We start from the raw sequence: 22,147 nt of genomic DNA, 5'->3' as shown, positions 1-22,147 counted from the left end.
TGGGAAGGAGAGTCCCAGGATCATCCTGGAGCAAAGAGAAAGGGCCTCAGGACATCCCCAGAGCTCCTCAGAGCCACGAGTGTGTTGTGAGGTGGCCCTGAGCCGTGCCCTTGCTGTCCTGCAGATGTGTTGGTGTGGACCAATGACCAGGTCATTCACTGGATCCAGTCCATCGGGCTGCGCGAGTACGGGAACAACCTGGTGGAGAGTGGTGTGCACGGGGCCCTGCTGGCCCTCGATGAAAACTTTGACCACAACAGCCTGGCCCTTGTGCTGCAGATCCCCACTCAGAACACCCAGGTAGGAGCAGCATCCTTGGGGGATTTTGGAGAAGAGTGGCCAGTGTGGGACATGGCTGTGGTGTGACCACACCTGTGTCACCAACCCAGCTTTGCCTTTTAAAGCAGAGCTCTCCTATGGCATGGGGGCTCTTTCTGTCACACTCAGGCTTTCCTAGAATGGAAGTTTGGGCTGGAAGCACATTCCCCATTGATGGGGGATCATAATTTTTTGGTTAATTGCAGGCTCGACAAGTGCTGGAGAGGGAGTTCAACAACATGCTCGCCTTGGGCACGGACCGGAGGCTGGATGATGTGAGTGCCAAACCTCTCCATGTCCTGTGTGGCTGGGGAAGGACTTGGGGATGTAGGTGGATGAGAAGCTCAGTGTGCCCCTGCCATGTGCTCTGGCAGCCCAGAACCCCTCTGTGCTGGGCTGACCCCCAGGGGGGGCAGCAGGGCAGGGGGGATTCTGCCCTGGGCCCTGCTGAGGCGACACCCCACCTGCAGAGCTGCCCCAGCCGCAGGCTCCAATATCAGAAGGACATGGAGCTGCTGGGGTGAGTCCAGAGGAAGAGCTCTGAGGGCTGGAGCTCCTCTGCCGTGAGTCCAGCAGCATCCCTTGGAGTCTTTACTGGGACTTCGGTATTGATGTCTCCAAGGCATCTTTGCAGGCAGGATGCAAAGCCAATCTGTCCCTTCTCTGCAGGCTGCTGTAGAGAAGAGACAGATGAGCTGGAAAGGATAAAGCCAGTGCCATGGGATCCCAACAAGATGTCCTATATCCTTTGATCCCACACTTTTCTAGAGCTGGTCGCCAAGGACAGGCCTACCCTTGTTAGCTCCCAGGGCCAGGAGGTGCTGCTGGCACTGACCCCGGCCTGTCACCGCTGTTCCCTGCAGGGCGATGACAAAACCTTCCGTCGGACGCCGTCCTGGCGCAAGCGCTTCCGCCCGCGGGACGTGCACAGCATCAACCTCCTGAGCGGCTCTGCCGAGACCCTCCCCGCCGGCTTCCGCGTCACCAGCCTCGTGCCACTGCCCCCTCCGGCTGCTCCCGCCAAGAAAATGCCCCCGGAAGGTCGGTCAGCCCTTCTCCAGGGGGCCCTCTCCCACCCCTGCTCAGAGCATTAGGGAATGTGGGGAAGGATGTGCCACCAGGAAAGGAAAGGGATGGGAGGAGGAGGAGGAGGAGGGAGAGGGAGAGGGAGAGGGAGAGGGAGAGGGAGAGGGAGAGGGAGAGGGAGAGGGAGAGGGAGAGGGAGAGGGAGAGGGAGAGGGAGAGGGAGAGGGAGAGGGAGAGGGAGAGGGAGGGGAGTGACTTGCTGGTCAACCAAGATGCTCAATCCATATGATCCTGGAGCAGTGGCCTGCTGGCAATGTTTTTCTGGAAGGATCACTTCAGACCTATGTGTGAGTTCTTGGTTATGAACTACAAGAACCAGTTAGGGGCCAGGATTGTGGCATATAGTGGGATATGTCACCCAGGGGCTGCCAGGATGCAGGAGTCCAGTCTGGGCCAGTTTTCTCCATTCTGGTTTTGGGAACCACCCCCAAAGGGAGATATTAACGGGCTCCATTTGCCTGAGCTCTCCCAGGGCTGGCAGGACCTGCTGGGACACCCTGCCTGCCCTGCCCGTGGCTGGCTGTCCTGTTTTATGTCCCAGGATCTGCCCCCAACAGACAACTCCTTTCTTCAAGGTGTCTTGGTACCTTCCAAAGCCATAGGTAGGCAGAAGCTCCAGCCAGGTCACTACAATTTGTCCCCTGGACCAGGCACCCTGGTCCCACTATCCCAAGGTAGCAGCTGCTCCCCACTGGAGCAAAGCTGGCTTCATCAGAATCAGAAATGAGGATGGGAATGAGAATTAAAAAGCTGTGTACTTACCTTTCAACTCCAAACCCCAGATTCAGCTCTTCTCCTGCCTCCAGTTTGGCTCAGAGGTCCCAGCTTTCCATCCAGCAGTTTGGGTCAAGCTTCTATTTGACCTTTTCTACCCCATCCGTGGAAGCTTCAGTTCCCCTCTGGCTGAAGACAGTGAAACCTGGGACAGAATCCCACCCAGACAGGGAGCAGGGTGCTCACTGCCCAGGGCAAGTGGCAATTTCCCAAATGTCCTGGAGCCTCAGGAGCATCAAGAGCCAAACGTGGCTCTTCCTCTGACCCTCATCTTCACGTGGCTGCAGTGCACAGTTGCTGCTCAATAAACACAGGATTTGGGGATGTTGGGGGCTAATTGGAGCAGTCACTAATTGCTTTGCTTTTTGGTTCCCTTCCAGTCAGTGCCTCCGGGTCCCCAAGGCTGGAGACCTCCACGGTCCGGACGTACTCGTGCTGAGGGTCAGCGAGATGGGAGCCAAGCCCCTGGGTGAGTGCTGGGGACCAAGGGCAGAGCAGGAGCCCCAGCAGCACCCAGGCAGGGAGGGGGCTGCCCTCACCAGGGTTTGGCCATGGAGGACCAGGGAGAGCTCAGTGGTGGGGGAGCTGCTGCTGCCCCAGGCTCGCAGGGATGATGCAGGAGGGATGTTCAGTGTCCCACCACGTGCAGTTTGTCCACTCTTGGACAGACAGCTCCTTGGGGACCCCAGGTGCCATTCCCAGTTGGGTGAGGGAAGGATAGTCAAGCACTTCAGGGAGGCTCCTGCTGTGCCCTGGGCCGTGGTTGCCCTGTGCCAGGAGGATCCAATGCTGATTCCATCTGGGTTTGTTGGCCGGTGGGTGCACAGGTGGAGCTGAGCCAGCGTCCTCACGGGGCCTTTCCCGCTTTGCTCCTCAGCAAATCCCCATGTCTGTACGCCATGTGCTGGCTGCCTTCCAGGACAAGAGCCCAGCCTGTGCCTGTTCCTCGGCCCTGACCCACAGATTGTCACTGCTGTGGACCGACAACTTCTGTCCCTCCTGCTCATGCACCCCTGCTTCCCCCGGCTCCCGTGGCTCCCACCATGGCCTGTCCCCCACTTCTCCTGCGCTGGCTGGGCCATGGGTGTGCTCCGGATGCTGTCCTGGCATGGTGCAATCTGGGGAGCAGCACAGACTCCCCCAAAGTGTCTGCAATGTTTGGAAACCTCTCTCCTGCCTGGTTCATGTTGCCAATCTGCCACGGGCTGCACTCACTCGAGCCCTGGGCATCGGGGATGCTGCTGCCCACAGGACTTGAAGCCAAGGAAGATTCAGGCTTGTGAAAATCCTCCCTCCAGGGTGGCTGGGCAAGGAGCTGCCCTTGGGGGGCCAGGGCAGTGCCAGGGCTGGTGCTGGGTGGGATGAAGGGGGCCCAGCGTGAGGCGAGGAGGGCGGTGTCTGCCCAGGGCTGGGTGGGCAAGGTGCTGATTTTGGTGCTGTCAGGTGCCCTGTTGGGGGGGCTGTGCCTGGGCCCACCCCACATGGCTCATGGGGACGGTGTCCGGCACCCACAGGAGAGGGGACCCTCCTTGGGTGCCCAGGGCGACAACAGGAGTCCCCTCCACCCCCGGGATGTGCCCACCCCTCCCCTCTGGGTGCAGAGGAGATGCTCTCCCCTCCTGCCTCCTGGCAGGGGTCAATCCAGGAGGCTCTTAACTCTTCCCATTTCTTCCATAGGGTAGGATCTCTTTGTCTCCTCATGCCACGTTTGCCTTGTGTGGCCCCTATTTCTGATGTGATATTTATTGATGGCTGGAATGACCTTATACTTATCATGTGCTGTCTGGAAGTGCAATATCTGAGAGACTCTACAGTCACAGCGTCTTTTCGGTGTATCATTTGCCTAATACAGTACTAAATATTTTTTTAATTTGAAGAGTCAGTGAGCCCTTTATATCGATGCCCTATTTCTTTCGTCATATTACTGGTACTGCATGGACTCCAAACCCTGGATCGGGTCAGGAAAGGATGTATGTGTGTTCCAATAAACAGGATTTTAAAACAGTGCTGGCTTTGAGCCTCCTTTGTAGAGCCCAAATTCAAAATATCATTAATCTCTAGCTCCCTCAAGATCTTTGGGGTCCTAGGCTGAACTCCAGTTAAACACCAGTGAAATCACTGGTCAGTGTAGGGCTAACTGAAGTGTGGCACATCCACTTCCCAACTGAGTGAATGTGCTGAGATCCAGCTGGATTTACTGATATGAAAATGTCCAATGTGGATTTGGGGATTGTGGAACTGAGGAGACCTACACAGGGCAGGACAACAGTAAAGGAAAACCCGAGCTGTCCAAACAAGAATGCCCTTTATTTAAAAAAGAATCCAAATAAGTTAGCAAAAATAATAATTAAAAAACCCTAAATGGCAACTGCACACAGCGTTCAGTAGAAAAGACAGGTGGGCTCTGGGTCAGCACCACCAGACAGCGGCTGGACAGAGACCTTGGTCAAGGAGCATCTGGAAAACTCAGCAAAGCGAACCCAGCACACATTGGCCCTAAACCCACCCAGCACACATTGGCCTGCGTGGCTGGGCAGTGGAGCAGGGCCTGGCCCTGGGAAGCCCCTCCAGGACCACCCCACCCCTGCCTGTTGTCCTTGCAGCCCGGCAGGAGCGCTCCGAGGGGTGGGGAGGGAGCCGAGGGGTGTCAGCCCTGCAGCCCACAGCAGGAGGGGTGGATGTGATCTCCATCTCATTCCCACCCCGTGACCATTTCAAGGAGCCGCCGGGGTTTGCACCAGCTCAGTTCTGACCCCGCTCCTCCGGGAACGTCACAGCCACGTCCTCCACAGCAATGCTCTCCACGATGGAGGACAGCGAGTGCAGGTTGCGCTCCTCAGCTGCCTCATCAGCCAGGAGGTGATCTGAGGAGACAGAGGGGTGAGGACACTGCTGGGAATGGGATCTGGGGAGACACAGGGGTGAGGACACTGCTGGGGATGGGATCTGGAGAGACACAGGGGTGAGGACACTGCTGGGAATGGGATTTGGGGAGACACAGGGGTGAGGACACTGCTGGGAATGGAATCTGGGGAGACACAGGGGTGAGGACACTGCTGGGAATGGGATTTGGGGGGACAGGGGGGTGAGGACACTGCTGGGAATGGGATCTGGAGAGACACAGGGGTGAGGACACTGCTGGGAATGGGGACTGTGTGCTAGAGATGGCTCCTGGTTCTGCTCAAGGGGATGTGGATTAGTGGTGAACATGGCTGAGGGTGGGACTTGATGATCTTTTGCATCCATAACAGTTTGTTGATTCTTTTCTATGATTCTATGACCCCATGATCCTCCACATGGCCAGAGGGACCTAGGGACCTGCTGCCAGCCCCCATCCTGGGGAAGGACTAGAGAGCAACAGGGAGTGGGACTTTTGGATCCTGTATAGGTTTTAATCTCCACTGGAAAATGAGATTTAAGTTTCTGCCTTCTGGGGAAAATAACAGGTGGATTTGGCAGGGGCGGGGATAATGGCAAGCATGGAAAAAAAGATCAGCAGCTGCCGAGGGGGTGTAGGGGGGGCTGGGGCAGCGCTGGCCAGCCACGCTCAGCTATGCCCAGCCATGCCCAGTGATGCCCAGCCAAGCATGCCCAGCTAAGGGATGAAAGCCTTGCTGGGGATGAAGGTACCAGGGCCCCAGGCTGCTGCAGCTCCCAGGGGTTGGTGTTTTGGGGAAATGAGGGCTCAGAGAACCCTGAATTGCTGAGAATTGAGCCAAGGAGGTTCTGTAGGATTTCTGAGCTCATCACTCTGCAGCAGTGGGATGGGGAGAGAAGGGCAAGGTTCCTTCCCAGTCCCTGCAGAGCCAGCGAGGCCGTGGGATGCCCCAGGGAGGGAGGAGGCGTTACCTGCAGGGTTGGTGCTGAACTCCAGCTGGCTGCTCCACTCGGGGCTGCAGGAGGAGCTGCCCGACCCGCAGTCGCTGGCTGCCTGCAGGAGCCCAGAGCAAGCTGTGTCACCTCCTCGGGCACGGCAAACCCCACCAGCATCCCCAACAACACCCGGGGCCCATCCCACAGCGGGGACATCCCTCCCCACCTGCAGGAGCCAACAGCACTCAGGGTCTCCACGACCCATCAGGGCCAGGTGCTTCCTTAACATAAAGGCTGGAAAACCCTCCTTGTTTTGGGACACTGGCCACAGAGAAATGGGGCTCCCTGCTCACTGCATGCTCACTGCATGTAAAAAGGTGTTTCTTTCCCCACTGAGTATGAAAAAGGGCTGGAGATGAACAAATGTCCTTGGGCAAAACACCTTTTTACTGAGAATCACCTAATCAGGCTTGTAAAAAATGATACATGGGCTGGATGCCCTCAGGCCATCCTGAGGGGGGCGATTGGGAAAAGCTTTTGGCAGTTTGATTTGTGGATTTGGGGCTGAGTGGTTTTGGAGAAAAGAGCTGACAGCATGAAAAATGAGAGCATTATTCAGCACAGCTCAGAATTTACTTTTTTTGGGTGTGTCTTTGTCTGCGAATGGGTGTCAGCTCAGGTAAAACCCCAAAAGTGATTTATATGAGCAACCCCATAGACCCAACTCTTTGTAGCAGACTAGAATGGCACTTGGGCTCTACAAGCTCATAGCAACACAGGATAACTAATTAACACTTGGTCTTATTTCCCATTAAAGCAGGAAATTCTTCCAGGTACGATATTTTTTCCCCCAAAATATTGGCTTTTGCATAAATATGTGAACCCCTGGCTGCACCTGGGAGAAGGAGCAGCTCAGAACAGAAGTGACAAAGGGACAGCTCAGCACAGTTTTGGGCACATTCCCAAATCTAAGTGGATTCTGGGAAGTGGACATTAGATTCTGGTATCCAAGTGTATTCTGGCATTAAAGTGGATACTGGGAAGTCCCACAAATATTTGGGATGGAGCCTAAATACTTTTTCATTCCTTTATTCAGCATTAAATTGGACTACCTGGGTACCTACTGGTTTGGCCCTTAAATCCCTTAGTCTGGAAGGAGATGTGGGATTCCCTCTTCTGGGCCTCTGATAAAGTCCTTCCATATCTGTATCTGTATCTGTATCTGTATCTGTATCTGTATCTGTATCTGTACCTGTATTTGTATCTGTATCTGTATCTGCATCTATATCTATATGGATCTTTCTCTCTCTCTCTCTCTCTCTCTCTCTCTCTCTCTCTCTCTATATATATATATATATATATATATATCTCCATATATCTATGTGCCATATTTATATCCATATCTACATTACCTACTTTTGTATCTATATCATCCATATCTACATCACCTATATCTCCATAATCTGTATCTATAGATATACCTGTATGTCATTTATATATAAATATCTATAGATAATCTATATAATCTTTATCACTGTCTATATTATCTATATATAATCTATCTCTATAATTTGTATCTTTCTCTATAGCTATCACATCCATATCAATTTAATCTCTAATTTGTCTATATGATCTCTGGATCTGTAGAACCCATATCATCAATGCCTACACCAATACACAGCCCTACATCTATCTATTCCACCTCTCCCTAGACCTGGAGCTGTAGTCTCAGCTCTCTGTGCATTCACAGATCTAAACCTCAGAGCAGAAGGGAAGCACATAGCCAGACATCCACAGGAATCAGGGGGCAGGTGAAAATACCTCTCAAAAACTTGGTTAAATGGCTAAACTCTTGTGGAGTGACAGGTCCTGGCTCTCTGGGGATGGTGACAGGACACAAATACTGAGTGTCCTCAGCCAGTGCCCAAATGGGCCCCTTTGGTCCTAGAAACCAGAGCTGTCCCTGTGCCATCCCTCTCATCCCTTCCTCTGCCTGGGTGTGAACAGAGAGGGTTAATTTTATTTTATATTTTATGCTTTATATTTTTTTTATATTTCATATTTGTATTTCTATTTTTGCATTTAGTATTTAATATTAATTGCTATGTTATGTTATATTTTCATTTAGTTTAGCTCTCTGTTGTTTCCTTCACTTTCACCATTCCCAGCCCTCCTCAGCCCAGGCCCACGTGCCACTCACAGGCACGGCCCCAGTGCAGCCGTTCCCAGGGACAGAGGGGCAGCGTCCCCCTTCCCGCAGGGATGTGAGCACTCGACAGGGTTGGGTCATTGTCCCTGTGCCCCCATGCAGGACACACATCCACCAGTGTCCCAAGGTGGCAGTGCCTGCCCCACTCCAGAGCTGGGGTGCTGTTCCCCCCAGCAGTGCCCCAGAGCTTCTGCTTGGGGTTACCCCACAGGGCATCACCCCATAGAGCTATGTCCCCATGGAGAATCACCCCATGGCATCACCCCCACAGGCCTTAACCCTGAAATGGCATCAACCCTTTAAAGCATCACCCACGTAGGATGGACACCCCAAAACGACATCACCTCCATAGAACCTCATTCTCATATGGCATCAACCCCATAGAGTAGCATAACCTCCATAGGGCATTGTCCCCTTAGAGCATCTCTGCCATAGAATGGCACTCCAAAATGACTCCACATCGGGCATCACCCCACAGAGCATCACCCCTAAATGGCACCCTCCTATAGAGCATCCTCCCATAGAGCATCACCCCATAGAAAGTCACCTTCATAGGGCATTGTCCCCACAGAGCATCAGTCCCACATGGCCCTTCTCCCATGGAGCGTCCCCCGAGACGGCATCGCGCCCACGGAGCGTCACCCCACGGGGGTCACCCCACGGGGCACCCCCTCCCCTCCCTCGGGCACTCACGGCGGGCTGGGCCCGGTAGCGCAGCTCCCGCTGGTCCCGCTCCTGCTGGTTGAGGGAGCTGAGCAGGCTCTGCAGCCGCTCGATGTACTGGATGGCGCTGCGCAGGATCTCCACCTTGGGCAGCCGCTGGTTGGGGTTCAGCAGCGTGCTGCGCTTCAGCGCCTCGAACGCCTCGTTCACCTTCTTGAGGCGCCGCTTCTCCCGCAGCGTGGCGGCGCGGCGCCGGTCCATGGACACGGATTTCCTCTTGCACACCTTGCAGGCCCAGGGCAGGCACTGCCCGGGACAGTGCTCGGCCAGCGCCTCCTTGTCCTGCAGAGCCGCCCTGCCCTCGGCGCACAGCGCGGCCTCGGCGCGCTCGGGGAACGCCGCGGGCTCCAAGGCCTGCAAGCGGGAGCCCAGGAAGTTTTCGCCATCGTAAAACCTCTGCTCCGGGAAGAAATACGGGTTGGTCTCGAAGAGCTCCATGGGCGGCTCGGGGACGTGTGCGCGGCTCGGCGGCGGCTGCTCCCTCTCCCCGCGCCAACTGCTTGGTGCCATTTAAACCCCGGCGCTGGCATTAAATCACGGAGATAAATATAGAAAACCCAAAGGAAACCTGAGCCCACCCTAAGCTGCTGCCTCACATCAAAACTTGTCTGTCTGATTCTATGTGCTCTCCCCACGGGGATTACAGTGCCCGGCCCGGCGGGGCTGGGGGCTGGCACGGCTCGGCTGGACCCGAACAAGGGCTTTGTGTGAGCCCCGAGGTGCCAGCTCCCCCCTGGCATTCCTGCCTCATCTGGTGCCTTCAGTTACAGCCGGGCCGGGGCGGCCGTGGCGGCCTCGTGGCCGCTCTGCCTGACCAGGGCACCCCCACCCCTTCACGCTGCCCCCCTGGATCCCACGGTATCCCAGATCTGTGCCTTCCCTGCAGTGGGACCCAACACCAGCACAGCATCGTCCCCTTCGCAGCCCTTCCCACCTGCTCTGCCCCATATTCCCCACGGTCCCATCCTGCCGGTCCATGTTACACTGATCCCAGTCCTTGGAATCCAGCCCCCGGGGGGATATCCCAATGGAGGGAGCACCCCGGGCTCCAGTCCCGTCTCTGTGGTCACCCCTCTCCGTGCTCACCTGTCCTGGTCCAGCTGCAGTGCCTGCTGCCTGTCCCACAGCAGTGGAGCAGGCAGGACCGAGCCAAAGCCCAACCTTTCCTCTGCCTTGGGTGCCCAGTCAAGCTCCTTGTCACATTTGTGTCACAAAACCCACATTCGTGGCTAGTCCCATGCACCAAACCCAAAGGACACCTTCTCCCACGTTGTCTCCAGGTTCCAGCAGAGTCAGGCTGGGCTCAGCCCTCTCCCAGCTGGCACTGCCTCATCCCACCTGCTCTCCTGTGCTGGCCTCTGTACCTGTGGATAACCAAAGCCCCAAATGCCATTCTGATGCCCGCCTCTCCCAGAGAGGACACTCATGTATTCCTGATAGAGAAACAGCAGCAGCATGAGGGGGATTTTAACTCATCCCCATCCCTTCTCTGCTGACTCCAATGGCTTGGCTACATCTCTCCAGCTTTGTCTCTAATTCAGAGGGGACTTTTTTTTCCCATCTGGAACACCACAAACCATCTCCCATCTCATCCTATTCCTGCTCCAGGCCAGATTCCAGCTGAGGGATTGGTCAGTGGAAAGAATGTCAGCAAAGTGCAGGGCCAACCCTGCTGGGATTCTCCTTCCCCAAATTCCCCCTCCTTGGAGAGGCTGTGCTGTGGCACATTCCCTGTGCCCACTATCAGCAGCCTTGCTCACTTGGGATTGATTTCTGACCTTGTTGGAACCTGTCATGATGCTCTTCTCTCCTTGTGATTTCTTTGTGGCTGGGAGCTTTCCAACATCTCCTCACCCCAATTCCTACTCTCCCGGGGTCCCAGCCCTGTGGATTTGCTGTCTCCATGCTTTTAACATCTATGAAAGTCTGCACTAAGGAAAACAGGACCATAGCCTTTAGGTTCACCTTCAGCACAGCCCCTGTGCTTCCCACAGTCAGTCAAACTCCAAAATACTCAAGAAGGAAAGAAATCAGAGCATCAGCTTGGCCCTTGCCTAAAGAAAAAGCACTAAAAGGGTTGGGAAGAGGCAGGATTCATCCCTCAGGTGTGCACAGGTGCCCATGGTAGGAGTGAAGGCTTTAGGAGTGGATAACCTGAGCCTGAGGTCTTCACATCAGCCCCACACCATCACATCAATCATCTTGAGTCACTCATGGGGACCTTTATCAGTGGCACTTGGTGGACATGACCCCAGCGAGCCTCTTGAGCTGCAGCCGCATCCCTGGGTGAGAGGTGTCAGGTATGAATGGGTGTTTTGGAATTGCAGGAGCATGTCTGGAGGGTGAGAGACACAGTGGTGACATAATGGGCTCCAGGGCCACGAGACTGACCTGCCCAGGAGAGCGGTCAAGCATTTGTCAGTTCATAAACAGGGGCAGCACTGGAGGGGCAGCACCAGCCACGTGTCCCCAGCTGGAGAAGTGGCACAATCCAGCCCCAACAGGGCCACCAAGGCCGCTGTGTGCCCATGGCTGAGCGGGCAGGGGACACAGAAGGCGGCTTAAGGAGATGGGGAGGAAAGGGCACTCAGTGGGGTGGACTGGGGAGAGGGATCCCGCTGGCAGCTGCACTGCTCCAGCTCCATTTGGGGGTCTCACCCAGTGATGTGGGAGCAGGGACAATGCTGTGCCCACCCAGCTGCAGCTCTGCAGCTCCTTCAGCCCCTCCATGCCGTGGATGATCCCTCCTGAACACAGAGGAGGAGCACGGCAGGGTCTGGGGTCTGTAGGTCCAGCGGTCTCATCCCGGTGAGTATCAAATCACGGATAATGCATCCCACGGGACACGTGGCCGTCACCAAGGCACCCCGTGTTGGGCTACAGGGGGGCTCCCATCACGGCCCCGCCGGGTTCAGCCGAGCGCGGCTTTTCCCGTCCCGTGGGTGCCCACGGCAGCCGAGGCTGCGCCCGGGCAATCGGGAGCCGAGGGGGGATTAGGGCTGTGCTGCCGGCTGTCAGGTTATGCCGTGATGGATGGCGGCGGCTGGGAGGCAGCACAAAGTGACGCTGTGTGAGCCCGGGCAGAACGTGCTGCGATCCGTCACGGGGTGACCTTTCCCCGGCCGCGGGGCCTCGCGGGGACGGCTCACCCCGACACAGCTGGCGGGGAGGGCAGCCACGGGCTCAGAGCTAAAAATACCCATCCATTGAGAAAATCCAGAGAGCAGGGCTTGTCCTCGCTCCTCTGGGGCAGCTTCCCAAGCCGGTGGCCAGGCCCACGGAGCGGGGTCACGGAGAGACACCCAGGGGCTGCCTCGGCTGTTTGGCTTTCCCTCAGGTCTGATGGTCTGGATTTGCTGAGTTTTGGGGATACACGTGAGCGTGTTGCAGCCTGGGGAGCGTCCCTCCCAGTGCACAGAGCCTTGACCAGTGCATGTCCCTGTTCCCTGCTCAGAGCTGCACACAGGGGTTGCCCATCCCTGCCTGGGGCATGGAGCTGTGCCGTGCCCATGCTGGAGCGGCAATGGTGGGGATGGTGCCGGCCAGCTCCTACTGGAAAGGGCAGAAAAACCTGGGTTTTCAGGCTGGTGAAGAGATTTGGATGTCCCAAGCAGCACCTACAACCCGGGGTACCGGGACCATTCCACTGATGGGGAAAAAGGGGGAAAGCCAGGGCTTAGCAGATATCACCCCTCTGGGATTTCAGCACAGGAAGGAGACTCACCAAAATGCGACTTGCAGTCGGACCCACCCTCCGTCCCCCACCGGGCACCCCACCGTCCCACATCCCCTCTCCTTTCCAGGCCCATCGACATCCCTTCCTACCTCCCTGACAAGTCGTAACATATTTGGGAGCAGCTGCAGGCAGCGGGGGATGCTTGGCCCTGTCCCCACGCTCGGCCAGGAATGTGGAGCAGAGCTCTGCTCCGACACCCGGGATTTCCGACGTGTTTGGGACGGCAACAGCTGCTTGGCCTGGATGGGGCTCGGCAGAGCCTCCCCGTTCTGCCCCAGCCCGAGGCTTTGCACATCCATGTCCGCTGCTCCTGGGGATCTGGGGTTAATTTGGGGTCCGGCCATCGCTCCGTGGGGAGTGATGGGGGATGATGTCCTGCTGTCTGTCCCAGCAGGGATGGCAGCAGTGGTGACAGCACCAGCAGACAATCCCTCCCTCACCTGTAAGAGCCAACTGGTCCAGCTCCAGTTCCCTGGTGGGACAGGGCTGCTCCTGCAGTTCTTGGGTCCCCATGGGGCTCAGCACCCTTGGTGCCCCCTCACTCCCCTGCACTCTAGGTGCCTCAGTTTCCCCATCAGAAAATCAGGGATCATGATGGAAGTCTAAAATCTCTCTGGAGAACAGATTTATTTCTGTTATTAACTGTCTTTGTTGATCCCTCACCTCCCTCCCAGGTCAAACCTACAGAGAGGTGCAGGTGGTTGAGTAGCCCCCAGCCCACTGGATCCCAGTCTGGGGACAATACTGGTTGCCCCAACATACCAAGCCACTGAGCCCTGTCTATGAATTTCAGTGGGTGACCTGCTGCAATCACCCTGTGTGCCTGACCCACCAGGATCCACATTTGGGGACAAAACCAGGTACCCCGACCCACGAGTCTGCCGTTCCCAGCCCAGGGACCACACTGGGTGCCCTGGCCTCCCTCTTTGTTCACACGGATCAGGGGATGCTCTGCCCCACTGCAGCACTAAACCTCCTGTGTTTCTGCCCCTCCATGGCCTCCCTTGCTCGATGACCCCATGGCCTGGACGTGACGACCCTTCTCCCTCACAGGCCCTAGCCCCACATTGCAGATGGAGGAGGGGTTCACCCAGCAGGACCCCCACTAGTGAACCCACAGCAGGGTTTCCCTTCTGGACCCCCCTGCCGCCAGGCCAGGGGCATCCCCGGCTGCTCCATCCCCTGCAGGGTGGCACTGGCTGGGCTGTCCCCACATGTGTCACCAAGGGAGGAGCAGGGGGGACTTGGGTTGTCAACAAGGGGTTGTTTTCCCTGGAGTGGGACACTGTGGCAGGAGCAAGCTGCAGGACAGGTGGGGGTTGAGAGGAAGACCCATGAATGTGAGGGATTCAGCAGTGACATGTGGCGGCTGTTTGACCCCGAGAGGGGACAGCTGTCCAGGCAGGGGAGGGTGTGAGGCCCGGGAAAGGGACCTGGGGACAACAGTGTCCCTTGGCAGGGACACCCTGACACGAGGTGCCTGGAACCAGCAGGGAGGGCAGGGAGGGATCTGGGTGACAGCCAGCCAGGTGTCCTGGGTGGGTGACCATCAGCTTGTCCCCATGGTGGGCATGTTCCCTTCCCTCCATGGCCAGCTGGGGCTGGTGCTGCAGGACTAAGGTCTGGTCAGTACAGGAAAAGAGCTCGTGATGGTCATGTCGAGCTTTCATACACCAGCGACTCCTGTATTTTTCTGCTCCCACCCCAAGTGACAGCAAATTTTGGCACAAGGAGGGGTGACACTCAGCCTCCTCTCCTGCCATGAAGGGCACCTCGTGGTGACTCGGAGAGTCAGGGAGGGAGGGTTGTGACGATTTTGTGGCTTCAGCGTGGGATTCCCCGGGGGACAGGGGTCAGCAGACTCCCCCCTTGACATGCCAGCAGCGATGCCAGACGCGCCGGTCCCCAGGGAGGGGCCCCCAGCTCTTCCGGAGGGGCCCCTCCCTGAAAATTCCCCTGGCAGGGGCAGAGCTTTCCGTGCCCCCCTCCCCGATTTCCCCCCTCCCCTCAGCAAAGCCCGACCCCCCTCGCATTCCCAGCTGTCGCCGCTCGGGCCCCGCTGCGGGGCTGCGGGAGAATCCCGGCCCGGGGTCCCTGGGCCAGCCCCGCCCGGGGATGTCCCGCTCCCAGAGCCGATGGAGCACGGGCGGGGAGAGGAGAGCCGGGAGGATGAGGAGAGCTGGGGAGGGGTGAGGAGGCCTGATGAGCTTTGGTGTAGGGAACAGAAACGGGGTAGGTGTTTTTAGGGTGCTCCCCGTGCCCCATTTCAGGGACTCAAGCTCCTCCCAGCCCATCTCAGCCACTGTGGAAATGCAACCCCTGGCTGCCTGCTAGGAAAAATTCCTTGAAAGGCAAAGTCGTGGAACATGAGGTTGTGACCGAGGATAAACCCTCCGTTCCTTGGTCAGGTCGCCCGAGGGTCCCATGGGACCTGGGAGGCTCGAGGTCTGCGGCTTCGTGCAGGAGGAACGGCAGGAGGAGGGAGGAGGGAGGGAGGAGGGATGGAGGAGGGATGGAGCAGGGATGGAGCAGGGATGGAGCAGGGATGGAGGAGGGATGGAGCAGGGATGGAGCAGGGATGGAGCAGGGATGGAGGAGGGATGGAGGAGGGATGGAGCAGGGATGGAGGAGGGATGGAGCAGGGATGGAGCAGGGATGGAGCAGGGATGGAGCAGGGATGGAGCAGGGATGGAGGAGGGATGGAGGAGGGATGGAGCAGGGATGGAGCAGGGATGGAGGAGGGATGGAGGAGGGATGGGGAGGAGGGATGGAGGAGGGATGGAGGAGGGATGGAGGAGGGATAGAGGAGGGATGGAGGAGGGATGGAGGAGGGATGAAGGAGGGATAGAGGAGGGATGGAGGAGGGATGGAGGAGGGATGGAGCAGGGATGGAGGAGGGATGAAGGAGGGATAGAGGAGGGATGGAGGAGGGATGGAGGAGGGATGGAGCAGGGATGGAGGAGGGATGGAGGAGGGATGGAGGAGGGATGAAGCAGGGATGCAGGAGGCATCAGCCACCGCAGCTGGACGGGAGAGGGCACCAACAGCCCGCTTATCCACAGCCGAGTCCGGATTTAGGGACGCGCACCTCGAGCCAGAGCCCAAACGCATCTCAGACCCCTTTGAATTCCCCTTTTTTAGGGGGAACCCGCCCTTCTCCCCCAGGATCCGGGGTAGGGCCCCTGGCGGCTCAGAGGGGGGACCAGGATTTGAAACCTGGGGTGTTTCTCTTGTATCCAGATCCAGTTCTCCAGCAGGATAGATCCCAGCTATTTATCTCCGACCCCCCCTGGGAGAAAATCTTGAGGTTTGTTTTTTCCCGCGGCGTAATGACCCCAACAGGTGCTTTTCCTGCCTGACGGCCGAAAATAGCTCCCAGGGTTTGGCTTCCTGCGGTTCCTGTTCCAGTCCCAGTTCCCTCATTCCTCCTTTGGGCCAAAACATCCTAATCCGGGAAGGGGAGGTTCCAGGAAAGTGGAGGGACTCCCTGGAAACACTTTCCTTTTGCTCATTTGTGGATGAAATTGTCCTGGAGAAGGAATTTTTTGCCTCAGCTGAAGCAGACACATTTGCCCCCCAAATCTGTTTTGGGGAGCAGCTGGCTTTCATCCCATAGGGAGGGACAGGAGTGTGATTTGAGGGGTTCCCTTCTCTATTTATTCTGCAGCAGAAATATAAAATAATATAAATAATATGAATAATTAACAATCAGACAGTTATTTTATTTTATTTTATTTTATTTTATTTTATTTTATTTTATTTTATTTTATTTTATTTTATTTTATTTTATTTTATTTTATTTTTCTATTTATTCTCCTTCTCCTCTGTCCCTCACGGGATGCTCTTTCCCAGTGCCCGTGTCCCATCTGTTCCCTTTGGCTCCATGGATTTAATTGCCTTTGGGAAGTGCAGTGGCTGGGGTAGGGGGGAGCCCCTCAGCCACCAAGGCTCACGTTGGTCTCTGCCCTTTCAAAAGCATTTATTTAGGGATGTTAAACTCGGAGCCCCAATTGCCCTGGGGATGGAGAGGTCCCTTGTCCCCAGGAGGCGACCCTGGGCTTCTTTCCCAGTTTCCCAGTTTCCAGTGCCTGGGTGCCTTTTAATCCCAGGGGATGCCCAGAGGTGCAGCATCCCAGCTCCCGGCCCCTGGAATGTTCTGGGAAGGGTGAGCTGGTGTGGGTGTCATGGGCACACATCGGGAGGCTCCGTCCCTGCTCCATCCCCACTGCCCAGCCCGGATGGAGGAGACGGACACGGATGGCAAACACTGCTCCAGCCAAGGCTTTTCGTGGGAAGGGCTTCTCCTGTGGTGAAGAGAGGAAATTTGGGGTTACTGCCCTCACAATGCCTGGCTGGGTCTGTGCCTTCAGCCTGGTGCTTCTCCCAGCCTTTCCCAGCCAGGGATACGCGGTGCCGGCATCCCCCCGGCCGCCCTCTGCTCCCCCGGAGCTCGGTGGGGCTGGGTGGGGCTGGGTGAGGCTGGGTGAGGTGGGTGGGGCTGGGTGAGGCTGGGCGGGACTGGGCGGGGCTGGGTGGGGCTGGGTGAGGTGGGTGGGGCTGGGTGGGGCTGGGTGGGGCTGGGTGAGGCTGGGTGAGGTGGGTGGGGCTGGGTGGGGCTGGGTGGGGCTGGGTGAGGCTGGGTGGGACTGGGTGAGGCTGGGTGAGGTGGGTGGGGCTGGGCGGGGCTGGGTGGGGTGGGTGGGGCTGGGTGGGGCTGGGTGGGCTGGGTGAGGCTGGGTGAGGTGGGTGGGGCTGGGTGAGGCTGGGCGGGACTGGGCGGGGCTGGGTGGGGCTGGGTGAGGCTGGGTGAGGTGGGTGGGGCTGGGTGGGGCTGGGTGGGGCTGGGTGAGGCTGGGTGAGGTGGGTGGGGCTGGGCGGGGCGGGGCGGGGCGGGGTGAGGTGGGTGAGGTGGGCGGGGCTGGGCGGGGCGGGGCTGGGTGGGGTGGGTGGGGCTGGGCGGGGCTGGGTGAGGGGGGTGAGGTGGGTGGGGCTGGTGGGACTGAGTGAGGCTGGGTGAGGCTGGGTGAGGTGGGTGGGGCTGGGTGGGGCTGGGTGAGGTGGGTGGGGCTGGGTGGGGCTGGGTGGGACTGAGTGAGGCTGGGTGAGGCTGGGCGGGGCTGGGTGAGGTGGGTGAGGTGGGTGGGGCTGGGCGGGGCGAGGCTGGGTGGGGTGGGTGACCCCCCCGGCCCTGCCCGGACCCCCGAGCCTGGCTGGAAGGGGGGGAGGCAGCAGAGCCCCCCTGCCCAAGGGAGCCGAGGCACCCCGAGCTCCGGGCAGGGCCTCGTGGCCCCGCAATTCCGGGGGGCCCCCAGCTGTGGGAACGGCTCCCCGCCGCTGCGGGGGCACTGGGAATGTCCCGTGTCCTGCAGGAGCCGCTCCCCGGGGAGCGCTCGGGCCGCTGCAGCCGCGTTTGTGCGCTCCAGGGCCGCGGGGGAAACGATTGCAGATGGAAGAGGAGAAGTGGAACAAGGCAGGAGGCGGATCCCCTGTGCTGATAAGAAATTTTCCACATCTTCCATAGGAATCTGCAGGTTTAGGCATGTGTGAAGGGTTTGAACATCTTTTCCTACAACACGGAGAACCTACTCAGTGAATCGCTGTCCTGAATTAATTTCTGGATACAAAAGAATTTGCCTTAAATTGGTTGGAAAGCAATAATTTGGGTAGCAGCAGGGTGCAGGGCTCAGAGGCTGCAGGGGCTGGGTGGAAGAAGAGCTTTCCTCTTGGAGGGTGGTGAGATGGTTTCAGTCTGTGAGAGCCTGAGTGGGGGGAAATCTCCCTTTCCAAACCCGAGAGCTGTAAGTGACAGCTGGAAGCTAAAAGCAGGGAATTTAAAAATAGAAATATGGGACAAAATGCTGAAGTGAGAGATATGGGCTTGGGGAGCAGCAGCCATGGTTTCTTTTTTGCCACCTCTCCCTCCTCACTCAGAGCCACCGATCCAGCCCAGCCCAGTCCTCCCTGGGCATTCCCACATTCCCAGCCAGGCTGGGCTGGATTGGTGTGGGAATGTCACTGCTTCATCCCAGTTTTTTCCTTCACCCCAAATCCTCATTTTCCACCACCCCTGTGGTCTCCCCAGGTGTCCCCAGGTCATCACAGGCCCAGATCTGGGGGTGGCCCTGGGCTTTTCCAGCCACAACACCTACTCAGCTCTTCGTCCCCTCCCCAATATTTCCCCAAAGATCACTCAGAAAATGATTTTGCCGTCTCTGAGATCCATCAAGGGAAGTGGTTCCCATCATTCAGCCCTTGTAGCAACTCACATTTTTCCTTTTACATTTCTGTCCTTCACAGCCTTTTTTTTTTTCCCTTTCTTGAGCAGTCACTGTTTAATGCCAGTCTTTGCCCCAGAAGGATCTGTCATCACTGCTGGGAGTTCCAGAGCCCTCACAGCGCCGGGCTCCCCCTCCCTCCCCACGGCACCTTCCACAGGCTCTGCAACTGAAACCAGAGGCCAAACAGCGCTGGGTTTGGTCCAGGGTGGCCCTGGAGGGGGGCAAAGGATTTGAACCGTCCTCAGAACTGCTTGGCAGGATTGGAAACGTTTAAGCCCCTCCTGCCCTGCAGAGACGGCTGGAAGCAATGGCAGGAACAGCTCCTGGCCCTCAGCCTGGCTCAGTAACACCCCCGGGGCTCCCTAGGGAGTAAAATAACCCCGGTGTGGTGAGGAAGAGGCAGCAGTGCCGAGGCAAAGGGCCCAGATCGGGCTGTGGGGCGGACCTTGGGACAGACCTCTGCCCTACCCCACTGCCCTGCCAGGGACAGGCTGCGTAGCTCCCTGGCTGGGATCAGTTTTCTCTTCCACCCAGCCATGTCTCAGCAGCTCCTCCCTGACAGGGCAGCACAAAAGCCTGGCAATGCCCTGTTGTGCCAAGGCACAGTGACCCAGCTGCCTGTGGGCAGCATCTGGCTGGAATCTGGCCGGGATCCAAGCGGGGCCCGACCCATTTGGCTGCTGTGGGAATCTGCAGCGCCGTGGATGTGGCATCTCCCCAGGCCAGAGGGACCTGGGGCACATCCTTGTGCCAGCACGGGGCTGACGGATCACAGGCACCTCTCAGGATTCATTTTGTCCCTCAGTGCACTGGTAGCACTGCCAGCCCTCTTCCCAACCTGCTGTGAGTGACAGGAGTGGGATGTGCTCCATGGGAATGGGCAGTTCACAGGAAAACAGCCTTTCCTTCATTCAATCTCTGGGATTTGCCCATTTATCTTTTGGGATGTTTTCTGTGCCGTGTCATTGCTGCTGAGCATCTCCTGCCAAGTCCAGATAGGGATGCACCACCCTACAGAAGTCTGGGGCTCCTTGATCCCCAGATGGGTTCCCAGGGCTGTGTATCCCATAAATGGGAGAGAAACTGAGCACAAATTGAGACTAGCTGTGTCCTGAGTGAGGTCCCCAGGGCTCTGTGTCACTGGCACACACAGAGTGGTGGCCCCAACAGTATAGGATGACCATCACTCCAAAACATCTCAACACAGTGGAGGCCTCTTTGGAAAAGCTCCAGGGCTTCCCTTTGTTTGCTGCTTCTCTCTTTGCCTTGTGCCATCCTGTGTGGACCCACCAGACCATGGCACTCAGGGGGTCACTCGTCCTAATTAACGTCTCTCAGAGCCATCAGCTCTCCAAGCACACACCCCTGTGCTGCTGGCACCAGCCACACTCCTAATCAACTTTCCTAGTTAAGAAGCCCCTTTCCATGACCAGAAGTGCTGTGGGATGGTCACCATGATGGAAAAGGTGGAGAAATCCTCAACTTCTCCTGCCCTCACCACCCAGAGTGGCACCATGGAGCTGTTCTTCATTCAGCTAAACTAAGGCAGGAGAGGGAAGCTCACACCCCAGAGAAAAGCTGAAGAAAGATGGACAGAAATGAGCTCCCCAAGCCCTGACTTGTTTCTCTGGAAAAGCATTTCTTGGCTGCTGCCAAACCCTGGGGGTTCAGTCAGGGTTGGGTCTCATCAACCAGCCCCGACACGCCACAGCCCCGGGTGCATCCCACTGGCATCGAGCCAGACACCAACCCTCCCCTCCTGCCACAGCCACAGACTGCTCCTGTCCCCAGCTCACAGCAGCTGCTGCAGGAAGTCACACCATGGCCCTTGTTTGTCTCACTTCATCCCATCTCTCCCTGTGTGCCAAAGGTATTTATCCATGGCAGCATCATCCAGCACTGGATCTTCACAACCCACTGCAGCTCTCAGGATATTTTTCTCCTTAAAACCCCCAGAAAGAGTCTGGAAGACCTGGATAACTTTCCCAGTGTTTGATGCTCACCAGATTTTTTTTGTCATGGGTTTTTCAGGAATCCCTGACACTCTTTGGACACATCCCCAGCTTGGTGTCAGGAGAATGAGCTGATGATCCCTCTCTGTCAGGAATGGGCTCTGTATCCATTTGGTCATCCCATCCCTGCAGCCTTTGCCCGTGCCCTGGGCTGGTGAGAGAACTCAGACCCCTCTGGCAGGTTCACAGCCAAAATATGGGGGGTTTTAGGGGTGCTGCTAAAATTGTGCATTCAGGGAAACGAATCCAGGGAGGGAGAACAAACTGCAAATCCACAAAGGAAAAGGAATGGTTTTAATCTCTGTTTGGGCAATTTGCATACAATTAGGCCGGGCCCTGCCTGCGTTTGCTTCCGCATTGCACTCCTGTGAGGAACCTGCTGCCTTTCCTGCCCTGCTCCCAGCCAGAGGTTGATTGCAAAGACACTCCTCCTGGGAAGGTGGTGGGCGAGGGGCTTTGGGCTCTCTGGGAATGCCCTTTCCACTCTCAAAGCCCATCCTGAGCACCCCCATGCCTCTGGATTTATGCTCAGCCATAGGGGGCATCACTTTCCCCTGCAGTGGAGGAGGTGTGAGGAGATGCTGCAGGATGCCAATGCTCCATAAATAGTGCTGTGTTTACAGGAGCCCACGAGCCTCCGTTGATTTTTCTCTCTGCACAACAAACACATCATCCAGACCAATCTGAGCTCACCTCGCCCTGCTGCTGGCACAGCCCAGTGCCCAGAGGTGGCACAATGCCACAGTCCCCAGGCAGCCCCGGGAGGCTGGGACCCCCAGCTCTTTGCCGGCCACTTGCCCAAGGGGGAGAGCAGCCATGGGACAGCAGCTGATGGAAAATCAGCCCTGGATTGGGATGGTCCCACAGCTGATCCCATCCCTGCTGTGGGGGGGGCAAACTCCGGTGGAGAGAGGGATGAGGGGTAGCCACAAGGGGCAGATCCAAGGGTTGGGACAGAGCACAGCAGGGGACAACTCCAGTCCGAGTCTCACTAGAGGAGGGAGAAAGGACTGGGAGAGGTGCAGGTGGGGGTCGGAAGAGTCCCCTTGTCCCACGTCTGAGGTGCCGTTCCTCGCAGCATTTGGATAAGCCAGCCGCACTCCTGGAAAATGATTTATGTACGGATGAGCTTCGCAGCTGCCTGGTGCACATCCGGAGGTCCCTGGCGGGATTGGGGGGTTCAACTCCATCAGTGAGA

At 57.4% G+C, this 22,147-nt stretch overlaps 2 protein-coding genes across 11 annotated transcripts in view; one reads left to right on the top strand and one right to left on the bottom strand.

The window, feature by feature from the left end:
* PPFIA4 (PTPRF interacting protein alpha 4) overlaps positions 1-4,182 on the top strand; it is a 64,127-nt gene extending 59,945 nt beyond the window's left edge. For all 10 annotated transcript variants that reach the window (XM_058039971.1, XM_058039973.1, XM_058039978.1 and 7 more), the window contains 4 exons: positions 125-300; positions 525-593; positions 1,182-1,359; positions 2,559-4,182. In XM_058039971.1, coding sequence (XP_057895954.1) covers positions 125-300; positions 525-593; positions 1,182-1,359; positions 2,559-2,617 — 482 coding nt within the window. In that variant the 3' untranslated portion in view covers positions 2,618-4,182. The remainder of the gene's footprint in view (positions 1-124; positions 301-524; positions 594-1,181; positions 1,360-2,558) is intronic.
* A 738-nt stretch (positions 4,183-4,920) lies between these two features.
* Positions 4,921-9,361, bottom strand: MYOG (myogenin). The gene is made up of 3 exons (XM_058039910.1): positions 8,848-9,361; positions 6,028-6,105; positions 4,921-5,042 (listed from the first exon to the last, which is right to left on the bottom strand). Exons 1-3 carry the CDS (start codon positions 9,359-9,361, stop codon positions 4,921-4,923), a joined length of 714 nt encoding a protein of 237 aa, XP_057895893.1.
* Positions 9,362-22,147: the final 12,786 nt, after the last annotated feature.

Source organism: Melospiza georgiana, chromosome 23, assembly GCF_028018845.1.
Source record: "Melospiza georgiana isolate bMelGeo1 chromosome 23, bMelGeo1.pri, whole genome shotgun sequence".
In the NCBI taxonomy this organism is placed as follows: domain Eukaryota; kingdom Metazoa; phylum Chordata; class Aves; order Passeriformes; family Passerellidae; genus Melospiza; species Melospiza georgiana.
Note: the sequence above shows the minus strand (reverse complement) of the source record. Positions and strands in the feature narration are given on the sequence as shown.

Excerpts from the sequence above, each read along its gene's own strand:
- MYOG (XM_058039910.1), bottom strand. The coding sequence starts at position 9,361 with ATGGAGCTCTTCGAGACCAACCCGTATTTCTTCCCGGAGCAGAGGTTT. Across the intron at positions 6,106-8,847 it reads TGCCCCGTGGGGTGACCCCC|CCAGCGACTGCGGGTCGGGC; the intron begins GTGGGGTGACGC and ends TCCTGCAGGCAG. Across the intron at positions 5,043-6,027 it reads GTTCAGCACCAACCCTGCAG|ATCACCTCCTGGCTGATGAG; the intron begins GTAACGCCTCCT and ends CTGTCTCCTCAG.